This window comes from Heterodontus francisci, chromosome 10 (assembly GCF_036365525.1).
Source record: "Heterodontus francisci isolate sHetFra1 chromosome 10, sHetFra1.hap1, whole genome shotgun sequence".
Taxonomy (NCBI): Eukaryota; Metazoa; Chordata; class Chondrichthyes; order Heterodontiformes; family Heterodontidae; genus Heterodontus; species Heterodontus francisci.
Genome location: NC_090380.1, coordinates 48,308,123 through 48,323,114, shown reverse-complemented (window position 1 = coordinate 48,323,114; position 14,992 = coordinate 48,308,123). Strand labels below are relative to the sequence as shown.

General features: G+C 41.9%; 1 protein-coding gene across 7 annotated transcripts in view; it reads right to left on the bottom strand.

Moving 5' to 3' along the window:
* The window catches only part of dmd (dystrophin), a 1,950,296-nt gene that overhangs the window by 218,633 nt on the left and 1,716,671 nt on the right, over nt 1–14,992 (bottom strand). For all 7 annotated transcript variants that reach the window (XM_068040560.1, XM_068040554.1, XM_068040555.1 and 4 more), the window contains one exon: nt 13,833–13,979. In XM_068040560.1, the coding sequence (XP_067896661.1) occupies nt 13,833–13,979 (147 nt within the window). The remainder of the gene's footprint in view (nt 1–13,832; nt 13,980–14,992) is intronic.

The window sequence follows — 14,992 nt, the reverse complement described above, 5'->3', positions numbered from 1 at the left end:
TTTCTCCCTTCACATTAAATTTATGCTCTCTAGTAAACAGCTGATCAGTGGAAATTGATTTTCTCTATTTAATTTATCAAAACCCTTCATTCTTGTGAACAGCTCTATCAGATTTCCTCTTAACCTTCTCAGTTCTAAGAAAAAAAAGCTCTAGTTATTTTAGTTTCTCCTCATAACCAAAGCCACTTATCCCAAGTTCATACAACATTGCCTCATTTACATGTCTGAACCAGAAACTCCGAAAGGCACTCCCCACTCACCACTGCATTTGATGCCATTCCAACTATCTTTACGACTTCTTTAATGTTCTTGTTTTTCCAAACCCAAACTTGCCAGTATGAGCAAGAACCATTAGACAACCATGCTTTGGTTTTATTGGTAAAATGGGATGAGCTAGTTTCCTCTGAAATTAAGAGCAGCGTTGTTCATGCCTAGGCACATATTCACTGCGTCATGTATCATATGAACTGAGCAGCAGCCTGAGTTCTGGAAGGACCATGACATAGAATTACATAGAATATACAGCACAGAAACAGGCCATTCAGTCCAACCAGTCCAGGCCAGCATTTATACTCCATCCCAAGCCTCCTTCCAACCTTCCTCATCTAGCTCTATCAGCATACCCCTGTATTCCCTTCTCCCTCATATGCTTACCTGGTTTCCCTTTAAATGCATCTGTACTATTCACCTCAACCATTCCCTGTGGTAGCAAGTTCCACATTCTCACCTTTCTCTGGACAAAGAAATTTCTTCTGAACACCCTATTGGATTTCTTGGTGATTATTGTATATTGATGGCCTCTATTTTTGCTCTTCTCCATAACTGGAAACACTCTCTCTGTCTATATTCTATCAAGACCTCTGTTGGGCCACCCTTCAGGCTTCTCTTTTCAAGAGATTGCAGTTCTGGTATCATCCTTGTAAGTCTTTTCATCACCCTCTCCAATACCTCTATATCCTTTTCACAATATGGCGAGCATGACATGACTGGAGATCTCTAATAATAACCCAGGGGCTTACAGTCAACAGCTACACACTAGCTTGAAGGTACACCATGGTGTGATATTGTGATGTGAATTAGGTTCAGTGGCACTGTTCTGGCCTACAGTGGGAAGATGGAGTGAAGCCATGAAGGAATTAGTAATGAAGGACAAGGACCTTGAAAAATGCAGGATGGAGAGATAGTGGAGGTTGGTGAGAATAAGTGTGATAGTTAAGTACAACATTAGAGACAAGTAAAGGGTAGGTGTTGACCACAGAGTTCTGAATGAGTTGAAAGGTGGAGCTTGGAAAGCTGTTGTGGAGACCACTGGAGAAATGGAGCCTAGTGTTGATTAAGACATGGATCAGAGTTTAACTGGCACTGGAGGTGCAACAGGAATATGGCAGGGTAATATTTTAGAGGCAGAGAGGGGCAATTTTGAGATTCACTGACTATGGGGTTTAAAGTTCATCTCAAAGTCAAGTAGGCCAATGAGGTTGTGCATTATCAGATTCAGTCTAAGTGTGAAGCTGGGAAGGGGGATAGAATCGGACTAAAATGCGGCTTCTGGCAAGAATGAATCTGGATGATTTTAGTCTTGCCAGTCAGATAGGCAAGCTGTCAGCACAGCAACAGTCATGGAATCATGATGATGGTGGTGGAAAGAAAAGCTAGATGTCACCACCACAGGGTACATATGGAAGCTGTCCCCATGCTTGTGTCCCCAGAGGCAGCACACCGAAGAAAAATAAAAGGAACATGCAGACACAGATGGAGCACCATTACTGGAAATGTGCTGGGTGCTTTGGGGCAGGTAAATGTTAAGCTTCCTAAATATTTTGCACTATATTATGTGGCTATGAGTGAGCCATTCTGATACAAATGCAGCAGTTGTATGTGATGTGAGAAGTAGAGGTGACCAAATCAAATCTTTTCATTTCTTCCTGCAAGTCTCTTTACTGCCTCCTTAGTAACAAATTGCTTTCCATCAGTGGTACACAAGCAGGAAGGAAGAGTGATCCTCCAAGAGCTTGGCCTCTTGCCATTCCTTGATTTTAATCACTCCACCATTGGAGGCCATGCCTTTAGCTACCTAGTCCCAAAGCTCTGGAATTCCCTCTCTAAACCTCTCTCTATCTCTACCTTTCTCTCTCTCCTCCTTTAAGATGCTCCTTAAAATCTACCTCTTTGATCTGTCCTAGTATCTCCTTATGTGGCTTGGTGTCACATTTTGTTTGATAACATTCTTGTAAAGTGCTTTGGGATGTCTTACTATGTTAAAGATGTTATACAAATGCAAATAGTTTTTGCTGCAGTTGTTGTAAACAGTTGTAGTCCCAAGTCCTGCTTCTTGCCATTTATAAGCAGTGGGGTGGGCCAGGATAGGTGACCAACATTGCTGGCAATGGAAGGACATAGGAAAATGCTGGCAGCTCACCTTGGGAGCAGAGATGTGTGGGTATGCATCCCTTACACATTTTCCACCCAATTTCATTTCGGGTTCACATGAAAATTGGCAGATACAAGAGGAAGATGAAAGCCACTATTTACTCCAATATTCCTAGTTTCCAAGTTCCATCCCCAAAGGACATGTTTTCTTTGGCATACTTGGTCGGTCAAGTAAGGTAAATGACAAGTTAAACTAATCCACACTGACAGGGATTCTGCAAGAAACAAGCAATGGGCTGGAGGTGCAAGCTCTTTGCTCCCAAAAGCCATTAACTGCAAGGCCTTGATAGATATACAACCATGAAATTTATAATTCACAAAACAATAAAACTTATTACATGTGCCTTAAAAATGCTGGTGGATAAAATGCATTGTTTCATTCAACAGACACAAATCCTCTGTGTTATTCCATTGTTACATTGGAACCTATTCACAATCCAAACTCCACATATAGCACCTTATATTAACAAACTATTAGAAATCAGTTCTTCACTGTGCGAGGCACCAGGACCTGAATGCCCCTGGTCCAATTTCCAGGCTTTACATGGTAAGCTAGGGCAGCTATTGGACTGCTCAATTTGCCTCAGCAGTGCTGGACTAGGAAAAGGTAAAAAATTATCTCGGATTCCTGTGAACTCTGGGTCCTGACTATCTAATCTATGCTGACACTCCAGTGCAGCACTGAGGAAGTGTTTTATCGTGTGTAATATCCCTTCAACAAGGCCCCATCTGCCTTTTCCAGTGGATGTTAAAGTTCCCATGGCACTATTCAAAGAGCAGAATCTTGACCTAGTATCCTTAACGAAGGGCTCCAAACAGAGAAAAACAGATAATCTTACTGCTGTTTGTGGAATCTCAGTGTACGCAAAAGCAACACTGCATTTACCTACATAGCAAGACAATGCACTTCAAAGTTATTCAATATATGTAGAGTGCTATGAGATATTTCTGAGAGACAATGGTAAGGCATTATATAAAAACAAACCTTCCTTTCTATCCTGTTTGCTAATCAATGATCCCAGTTAGATGTTGGGTAAGAAAATTTCTGATCTTGGCTTTGATGTCCCCATGATAAAGCAGCCTGTCGACATTCACTTTCAAGGCTCTCATGTGACTACTTCGAAGCTATACTGAAACACTGTTAACAGCAATGGAACTGTACCTCGGTGAAAGTTAGCATCTTCAGGAGAGGAGGGATGAAGGGGAAGTGGGATGAAGGGGAAGTGGGCTAAGTTCGAAAAGAAAAAAAAATCACTTCTTCTAACTTCAGTTTTTACTGCCATGTATTAATTTTATGGATCATTTATTGCCATCTTCTTGCATTGTTAATGCCTAGTTGTTGGACCAGGACCAAGATTTTCTTTGTATTTCTACACAAAATGTTTTCAAAGTAATACTGTAGACATGTTTTATCTGTATGAATAGGTTTCAACAGAACATTACATGAACATCAAACCACAGGGCCTGAAGAGTCATATTGTTATTGCAGTGCAGACTCATGTGTGCATAAAAATGCACAAAATTCACCCAGAAGCTACTTAATCACGACAAGAGATCTTGTGTGCAGAACTATTATAACCAATGGAGAACGCAAATTTGACAATCATGCAGGCTTTTCAGCAACTCAGAAAAAAGCAGTATGTGTCATGCTTTTCTATTTCAACATGTAACTTCTTAACTCCACTTCACTGAACCAACTAGAAAACAGCACATGTCACTCTGCTACTTAAGAAAGATGAGAGGGAAATCAGGGAATTATAGGTTAGTTAGCCTGACACCTGTTGTTGGGAAATGACTAGAGTCTATAATTAAGGATAGGGTGACTGAACACCTTGACAATTTTCAGCTGTAGAGTAGCTCATGCCTGATAAATCTGATTGAATTTTTTGAATAGGTGACTATAGTAGTGGACAGGGGAATGTCTATGGATGTTATTTATATGGACGTTCAGAAGGCATTCAATCAAGTCCCTCATACGAGACTGTTAGCTAAAGTTGAAGCTCATGGAATTGAAGGCAAATTATTGATCTGCTTAGGGAAATGGCTGAGCGGCAGGAGACAGAGATACGGGATAATGGGCAGGTACTCTAATTGACAGAATGTGACTAGGGCTGCATTTTAAGAGTCCACCGCCGATGTAAGTGGAGGACGTAAGAAAATGTGGGCGGCCCTCATAGGCACCGCATCACGGAGCCGCTGCAATTTCAAATGTGGCGACTCATTTGCATGGTCGCGGCGCCTGTCCCGCACGATAATGTTGAGGGGGCGGGCGAGCCGTCACCGTCACCCAGCACTAATGCGCAGGCATCATTTTTAAAGGGCTTCAGTCCTCAATGGAGATTTAAAAATTAAAGGGCCAGGTCAGTTCAATTACCAGAAAACAGAATTAAATTACCTTTAAATGCATTTCCCCCACTCCCCTCCACCCCCCCCCCCCCCCCAACAAATGGCATTTCCAGACATTCATGCCCTTTTCCGCCCTTGAATTCAAATAATGAGCATTTGACCTTCTCCCCCCCCACCCCCCAACCAAAGTTTGGCAACTTTGCCCATTACCCCTTCCCATCAACCTCCCCCGACCAATCCGCATTGTTGTTACCCCGCTCCCCCCCTCCCTCACAGAGAAAAAATACTCCTCCCCCTCCCCACAGGTGTCGCGCCACGTTTCCCTGAATGGCGATTTGAAAGCGCGGCATTGTCGGCTGCCCGAATGATGATTGGTGCGGCGATTAAGGAGGCGACGGGGCCCTCATTGAAACAGGTATGTAAATTAGTTTACATATTGAAATGGGGGTCCTGTTGCCAAGCGGCGGGGCGGCCGCCACGAGGCCTCGCCACCGCTGAGATTGGCACAGGACCTGCCGCCGTCAGGATCGGTGCTGGGCCTCTGCCGCACCAATCTTCATTGCCCCCCCGCTACCGTTCCCAAAAGGGAGGGGCTTTAAAATCCAGCTCATAGTGTCCCACAGGCGTCTCAACTAATCAACGTACGTATTAACAACTCAGATGATGGGATAGAGAGCCACATATCCAAGTGTTCCCATGATAAAAAGATAGGTGGCATTATAAGCAGCATTAACTGAAGCATTAAAATACTAAGAGATACTCATAGATTAACTGAATAGGAAAAACTGTGGTAAATGGATTTCAATACAGGCAAGTGTGAGGCCATCCACTTTGGACTTAAAAAGCATAGGTCTGAGTACTTTCTAAATGGTGAAAAGCTAGAAATGGAGGTTCAAAGAGACTTATGGGCCCATGTATATAGATTGTTAAAACGTCAAGGATGGATACAGAAAACAATCAAAAGGGCTAATGGAATGCCTGGCTTTATACGTAGAGGGCTAGAATACAAGGGTGTAGAATTTATGTTGCAGCTATACAAAGTCATAATTGGACCACACCTGGAGTACTGAGTTCAGTTCTGGACACCGGACCTTAGAAAGTATATATTGACCTCAGAGGGAGTGCGGTGTATATTTACCAGAATGATACCTAGACTCCAAGGGTTTAAATATTCGGAGAGATTACACAAACTAGGTCTGTATTCCCTGGAATTTAGAAGGTTAAGGAGTGATTTGACCGAGGTTTTCAAGAAGAACTGATAGGGTAGATTGAGAGAACCTATTTCTGCTGGCTTGGAAGTCTAGGACTAGGAGTCATAGCCTAAAAGTTAGAGTCATGCCTTTCAGGAGTGAGGTTAGGAAACACTTCTACACACAAAGGGTGGTAGAAGTTTGGACCTCTCTTCCCTAAATGGCAATTGATGCAAGATCAATTGTAAACTTTAAATCTGAGATTGATAGGTTTTTTTTCTTTACCAAAGGTAATAAGGGATATGGGGCAAAGGTGAGTAGATGGAGTTAGGTCACAGATCAACCATGATCTCATTGAATGGAATAATAGGCTTGAGGGGCTAAACAGCCTGTTCCTGTTCCTGTCCCTAAACACAGCAAAATGGAGGTGTCCAGGATACTTTTGAAGCACTATAAAATTTACTTCAGGTTTTGGGTGAACATGCCAAACTGCACTCCATCTGCCACTCTATCTTGTCTGTGCCTAAAACTTTGTCTATGAGTTACACAGCTGTTGCCCCTTATTAAAAAAACATTGCGCCCTCCAATGGCCAGCAGAGTGTGTTACATGCACAGTCACTGGTGTCAAACCTGTGTAAAATGGGTATAAGCTACTGAAACACTGGGAAACTTTGTGCAACCTTTAAAAAGACAGTTCATCCTCCACTCTTTAGTTAGAATTATGACTACATAGACACCATCTGTGTCCAAATTGTTGTCTGCGCTCCTGCTCCTGAGAAGCTGATTTGTACAAGAGATGAAGAGTCGTCAGCAAATAAGAGCTGGAAGAGAGACAGAATGGCTACTCATTATGTGCATGAGACAGAGAGGGAGAGAGCACAAGAAAATGCAGAATCCCCAGCAATTAGGAGAAAAAGGGGCAGAGCTTCAAGGACTGGCTCAGTCCGTGCCTCAACAAAAAGAGGCCTCAGTAGAATGGCAAATTTTAAAATTTACTGACACAGATAACTGACCATAAAAACAGATGAAAAGTGGAAAAACTTGCAAAGTGACAACCAACACATCAGTTTATTCAGTAAAAGTCAGCACCATTTGAATGCCTAGAGGGTCAAAAAGCACCATCTTTTCATTGCTTGGAAAAGTTGGAATTTGAGCAAACTCGATCCAGTACCCAACATAACACAAGCATTAGAGGACTGAGATATACAAGTTTTTGTAGGTTCAGTTCCCAGTTGACAGGAGCTCACAGGACATTAAGGAAATAATTTGGCAAGGATTGGCTTTAAATCACCAATCACAGAAAGAATAGTTGACATGAGAACTGGAAATGTCATACTGTTCTAGTAAACTGAGCTCTTCTGAGGTTGGGGCTAAGGTAAGAGCAAAGAGAGTTTTATTCTGCATCCGGCAATAGTACATACAGGAGCCAGATTACTTGATGCTGACACTAGACAATAAAAGGAGAAATGTTTCTCATTCTCACATTTAACGTTTCTCAATCTGATGGCCACAAAAAGCTTACGTGTCTTCCAAAAACATTAAATTCCCCCATGGGAAAGCTATTTTCAATGTAAAGACAAAATGTACCTTGTGTCTTCAAATAATGCTGTGCAACATTCATGTTCAAACCCTTAACACTTTCAGTTGATTTTTTTTGTAGCCTTAACAGAGGCAGTAACCACTTTGTTGCAAGTGGGCTAATGGCTTGTTAAAATTTCACATGGATATCACATACTGATATTGCACAGCATTGTTTCAAGATCATTCCTGCTTAAGTGCAATAAAAATGACCAAAAGTTACACACACATGGATATCCCTGAGATTTATCTGCAGTCATTGTTAAATTTGACCGGGGATATCTGAGGTTCTGCTGTACCTTTCGATTACATTGTGAACAAGATGAACATACAAATCACATGTCTGCAACGCGATTGGATGCCTGGCAAAAACCCGAGATGTAAAGAGCTACATGTGTGGTTTATGAAACTAGCGACAAAAAAAGTAACATCTAAAAACGAGGGTAGTTTACATTTCTTTCCTTCCAACACCACCCTATCAATATATTCTACCCTTACTTCCTACTCCTACACTCATTTCCGATTCCAAATTGAATGCTTATCATTTCAAAATATTAAAACGTGGCCTCCTCAAGTGATTAGCAGAGTCGCTTCCAGCTCAGGAGGGAATAAATCAAGAAGAGTTGCTGATTCTGTTTATTATCTGGGAAAGCACAGGATTGGCACAGGAATTATGTCTCGCTGTGACCAAGAAAGCCTGCTGACAAGTGAACCAGGGCTACTTGAGTGAGGTGGTCAGCTCCAACACAGTCATACCCAACATGATTGAGGGTTTTTAGACAGGGAGAGGAGCAGAGAGAAGAGGATAAAGAAAAAAAAATTGTTGAGTTTTTTGAACAAGAAGGATAAAGTGCATCAAAAGGATTGAAAGGGTCCTGTTCTTGTTTCCTTTTTAAAAAAAAAAGCAGCAGAAACAGGGTGACTAGGGAAAAAAGCACACAGGAAGGAGGAGTGAAAAGAGCTCCAGCTAAATACCCTGTAAGCTCATACGTATACTTTTTTTATTTGTTCTTGGGATGTGAGCGTCGCTGGCAAGGCCAGCATTTATTGCCGATCCCTAATTGACCTGGAGAAGGTGGTGGTGAGTTGTCTTCTTGAATCGCTGCAGTCCACGTGGTATTAGGGAGGGAGTTCCACGCTTTTGACCGAGCGACAGTGAAGGAACGGTGATATAGTTCCAAGTCAGGATAGTGTGCGACTTGGAGAAGAATTTGCAGGTGCTGGTGTTCCCAGGCATCTGCTGCCCTTGTCCTTCTAGGTGTTAGAGTTTGCGGGTTTGGAAAGCCTGTCAAAGTAGGCTTGGCGAGCTGCTGCAGTGCATCTTGCATATGGTACACACTGCTGCCGCTGTGTGCCGGTGGTAGAGTGAGCGAATGCTTAAGGTGGTGGATGGGGTGCCGATCAAGCGGGCTGCTTTATCCTGTGTCAGGCTTCTTAAGTGTTGGAGCTGTACTCATCCAGGCAAGTGGAAAGTATTCCATCACACACCTGTCTGATGCCTTGTTGATGGTGGGCAGGCTTTGGGGAGTCAGGAGGTGAGTTACTTGCCACAGAATTCCCAGCCTCTGACCTGCTCTTGTAGCTACAGTATTTATATGCTGGTCCAGTTCAGTTTCTGATCAATGGTAATCTCCAGTATGTTGATAGTGGGGGATTCAGTGATGGTAATGCCATTGAATGTCAAGGGGAGATGGGTAGATTTTCTTTTGTTTGAGATAGTCATTGTCTGGCACTTGTGTGACGTGAATGTTACTTGCCACTTAACTGTCCAAGCTTGAATGTTATCAAAGTCTTGCTGCATGTGGGCACAGACTGCTTCAGTATTGGAGAAGTTGCGACTGGTACTGAACATTGTACATTTAAGAAATAAAGCAAGTTCAGAAACAGTAACTTGTCAAAACCTGCTGAACAAAAACAGCCTGGAGAAGTGCAGAGGTAAAGCAGTAAGCTCCAGCTTCACAGAGAGCTCCCTCTGGCGATGAGGTGAGCACATTGTAACAACATTTTCAAGCTATTCTTATTATGAAATGTATAGTGATATCTTTACAGCAAGAACATTATACTTAAACATTTTTTGTTTTTCTTTTTACTGCTCCACACCATTGATAAAGATCACCAGCTTTATTGACCTACCTAACTGCATTCTTTAACTCAACCAAACATTTCAGAACATGGCAGGTCATGTTCTTGGACGTGCCCCAAAGACACGATTTATTCTACTGCACAGAAGGTCCTAGAAAGGCAATGTCCAGTCAAGAATTTCAACTGCACATTCTTTACTGTAAGGACAAGGCTACATATAAATGGTAGCTTGTTGCCTATGATGCACAAACATCAGATTGTCAATGCAGTGGATCTTCAATCATTCACATCACTGGGGAGATGGAGTGATTTTTGAAAAAAATCAAGATGATGTTTCCAATTTATCCTGTGCACAATGCAAAGATGACATGATAATCTGTAGAACAAAGAATTCCTGGTAATGGAATCTTAGCTGAGCAGACTGCCATTTATTCTCTCAGCACGGTAGTAAACAGTCTGAATTATTTTCAGGAATAATGATGTCTTTCAGGGCCACTTTCATACTCTGTACACTGATAGGTTTTACAGCATGTTAGGTCTGAGCCTAGCTATATTATTGCACTGTTAAATCATTTGCCTTTCTGCTCACTGTGGTGGGATATTAAATGCTAGTTTCTAAATTGGGCATGAAAATGTGTGCAAGCCAAAGCATTGAGGGGTTTGTACACGTCTCAACTTCTGTGCCAAGTATGGTGCCAGAGGACCATATCAAAAAACAGGTATCTGCTGAGAGAGTTTATTCAGCAAATAGATAGGCATAGAGAACATCAACAACAACTAGCATTTATATAGCACTTTTAACATGGTGAAATGTCCCGCAGTGCTTCAGAGGAGCATTATCAGATAAAATTTGACACAAAGCAATATTAGGACAGGTGACCAAAGCTTGGACAAAGAGATAGGAATGTCTTAAAGAAGAGATAGATAGAAAGGTGGAAAGGTTTATGGAGGGTATTCCAGACCTTAGGGTCTCGACAGCTGAAGGCAAGGCTAACTGTGTGGTGAAGGAAATTGAGAATATGCAGGAGCCCAGAATTGGATAATTGCAGAGTTCTCAGAGGGTTGTAGAGCTGGAGGAGGTTACAGAGATAGGGTGGGATAAGGCTATGGAGGAATTTGAACAAAAAGGTGATAATTATAAATTTGAGGCATTGCTGGACCAGAAGCCAAAGTCAGAGAGCACATGGATGATGGATGAACAGGTCTTGGTGCCAGTTAGGACATGGACAGCAGAGTTTTAGATGTTTCAGTTTACAGAGGGTGCAAGGTGGTGGGTGGCCAGGAGAGCATTGGAATAGTCAAGCCTGGAGGTAACAAAACCATGTTTGAGGGTTTCAGCAACAGATGGGCTGAGGCAGGGGCGGACACAGACCATATTACTGAGGTGGAAGTAGACAGTCTTAGGGCTGGAGAAGACATGGTGTTGAAAGGTCAACTAAGAGCAGCAGAGGACGTTGAGGTTGCAAACAGTCAGGTTCAGCCTCAGTTAATGGTCAGGGAAGAAGACAGAATTGGTGGCCAGCGGGCAGAGTTTGTAGTGGGGACCGTAGACAATGACTTTGGTCTCCCAATATTTAACAGGAGAAAATTTTTGCTTATCCAATACTAGATGTCAGACAAGCAGCATAAGAAATCAGATGCACTGGGGAGGCCAAGAGATTTGATGATGAGGTCGAGTTGGGTGTTGTTAGTGTACATGTGGAACCTCATGCTGTGTCTTAGGATGATGATGGTGAGGGGCAGTGCATAGATGAGAAATAGGAAGCCAAGGATAGATTCCTTGGGTAATCCAAAGGCAACAGTGCGAGAGCAGCCAGAGAAGACATTGCAGGAGATTTGCTGCTTTGACTGGATAGATAAGAATGGAACCAGGCTGGTGCAGTCTGACTCAGCTAGACAATGGAAAGATGCGTTGGAGGAGGATGATATGGCCAACAGTGTCAAAGGCTGCACAACAGCTCGAGAAGGAGAGTCCTGGTCAACATCTAGTCTGTGCTGAGTGAGCTGATCTCAAGCAGAGTGTTGGTAGGAGTGCTACAATTTGGCCGCAGTGCCCCTAGGTTAAAGAGGAGATGGAATTGGACATAATTCTGACTTGGAATCACTGGGGTTAAAATTGGTCTTCCACGATAGCGTGGAACAGGTGATAGCAAATCACCAGGCTGCTTTGTATACGACCCAAATTTCTTTTCCATTGGGCAAGGTGCAAAGCAGGCCGTTGATTTGCTAATGCCTGTTTTGTGCTGGCGTTCAAGAATAATTGTACCCTGATGAAAAGTCACTGACCTGAAACGTTAACTCTGCTTCTCTCGCCACAGATGCTGCCAGACTTGCTGAGTATTTGCAGCATTTTCTGTTTTTATTTCAGATTTCCAGCATCTCCAGTATTTTGCTTTTAATTATAATTTTACCTTTATTGTGTCATGAATGACACAGGGTGGGCCTGACAACCGATAGGGAGTTCAGAACTGCACTCAAACTATTGGACTCACAGATTTGTGATAACTGAAATAAGAGAGAAGCAGGAAATTGTGCATGAATTTTCAGATATAAAATACTGTTTTGGGTGTCTATAAGATCCTGATCTAAGGACACAGGAACATGGAGCCAGCTCTACACTTTTAGCGGCAGAGTTGGTTAATCCAATAGCACCTGAGAAAATCTGCTTCTGCAATATCTTCCAAATTTTGGAGGTCAAGTTCTTTATATATTTATGATTGGAGAAGCATGCATATGCCATTTACCCTGGTCCGACCCCACCTCCTTCCTCCATGAAGCACTTTGATTATACAAAGTTGCTATATAAATATAAGTTCACAGTGCCTTTACATACTAATAGGGTGGACTTAAGGACATAAAGGTACAAGGTCAATTCAAATCCCTTGCATATATACTGCTACAATCAGGAATTTTGGCTGATAGATTTCTTATTGCCATAAAGTAACATTACGGATTGGGGTAGCCTTTCTACAAAGGTGTCATTCAAGCTATAACACACTTTCAGCAATTTAAAGTGACCATGTATCTTTCTGTCCTGTAGTCTGCCCCATTAATCACCCATTGTCACTTAACAAAAGCTTCCCAATGTGTTAATAGATTATTTATAAAAGGTGATCAGCTTATTGTTACAGCTTTACTGCACATTTATATTCAGTTTGCTGCCACTGGCAGCTCCAGAGTTGCTTACAAACTAAACAAGAAGCAAAGTGCCAACTGAGGCAGTAGTAAAGGGGAAAAAGCAGTTTCAGTTTAGCCGCTGGTGGAGGCAAAGGTGGCATGTTCCATGCCTAATTTCCTGAAGTGTTCCAGCCTGCCTCCATCTGGGCCAGCAATGCAGTTTTATTTATTCCCAAGGTAGAAAGGTTCCAACCGGGTACCAAAGTTAACCTCTGTTGGCTCAGCTGATTAGTCAGATGAGTGGCAACCTATGCAGATCAGCGAGATCCCAGTTTTGATTCATATTCTGTAGCAAGTTAGCTGATTTTGTTAGGCATTACAATTGACTTTCTAGACTCTCTAGATTAAGTAATAATAAAATAATCAGCCAAAAGTCCCATCTCTCCTCTGATTGTTTTCCATCAATCTTTGCTACTAGTGTGAACATAGGTAAGTACGAGGAGAAAACAGAATCAGACTTGGCTGTGATACTCCCTCTGTGCAATAGCCTGCCATCACATACTTTTGAAACTCAAGCATGATTAATGGTGATTAAGGTAAGGTACTGCAGATGAGCTCTGCTTTTGAAACAGTACTCCCAGCAAGGACTCAAGCCTTTCAGATCAGCAGAAGAGCAGAGTAGATAAATGTAAATATTATCTTAAAGAAAAAAAACTGTACCATACATTTATAAACAGCCGATTGTTAGAAAGACCAATATCAACCTCTCCAACAAACAACATCCTGTAATACATGATAGCTATGACATCCTTCATTGTCCTCCTCCTCACATCAGCACTCATTGATCAACAATTATAAGGACATTTGCTAAATTTCAGCCTTTCAATGCACATGAGCAAGATTGGCGGGCCTTCCCCAATGGTGCCTTTACACCGGCATTTGTTTAGTTTGATTTCCAGAGACAGGCAGCCTGTGTTTACACTGACAAATCTGGCTCTCTTATTCCAACCGTTGAACTCTAGGCCTTGAGAAAAAATTGCACTAACGTGAGGAGCTGATATTTGGTATTCAGATGGTAGGTAGACCCACCTGTAAGAGCTTCCACCGTGTATTCAAGTCCTCTAGCTGGTTTAGATTGTACAGAGATAGCTGGATGTCCGGTGGGGTGAACTGGCGGGCGAGATCGTTCATGTGAGTCACATTCTCTTTGAAAGGAGCGATTTCTGCTCTGAAAGCCTGGATCCAAAAGATGGAAAAAAATAACATTAATGTTCCATATGATTTACCACATCATCTTATAAAATAAAGAAAATAGCACTTACAAGCAAAGATGAGGTAATAACAGTAGTATAACAGGGAATTATGCATATTTTCAGATTTTATCACTCCAGTGTCATATACAGGTGAATAGATTAATGGCACAATATTCTGAAACCTGGATGTTTGTTCTGCAGTGTAGATATGGAGTAGATGTCAAGCAGATCCAAAACCAAACTCACTGTAGTATAGGGAGAAGCCATGCTGGATCATCCCAATTATCTGAAGGCCATCTCACCAGGGGAAGTTGGGGTGTCATATGGAAGAATTGTATCATATTACAAAGCAACTACTTAAATTAAATTCCCAGCTACACTTTCAAGCAAACACATCTCAGTTTACTTCTATTCCTACTCAGGACTTCTTCATTTTCATAGGCAATGTGAGGAAGGAATTTCTGAAGGCGTTATACAGTTAACCTCATCATCAGTACACTTTAATGCTTGCTGATGGTAAGTCTGGTATCAGACTATTAACTGCACATCACTACGGATGTCACAAAATGGCAGTGCTTACAACTTTTAAAAAAGAGTAAAGTTAATGACATTTCTTTTAATGTTTTTGCTGTTTAAGCAGGGAGAAGAGCAGCAGGTCAGTTTAATTGTAATTGCATCACGCACCAATAACATTTTGATGCAATTTGACTTGATGTTCATCACACATTTTAAACAAATGAGAAGATACTTTCTGCTGCATTGGTGCCGCTTCAGTAAGGTTACTAAAGGATGGACATGCTTGTGGAATGTATTAATCTATTACTATTGTCTTTTTAACTAGTGGCTGAGATAGTAAAATAAATAATTTCTCCAGCTCCAGTTAGATGTAGTATACACCAATAACTTCACAATACTGTTACATTAAACATACGTATCAACATGTGTTTTGTTTAATAGATGCACACTCCATGGACCTGGCAGCAGCAGCAGCAGCAA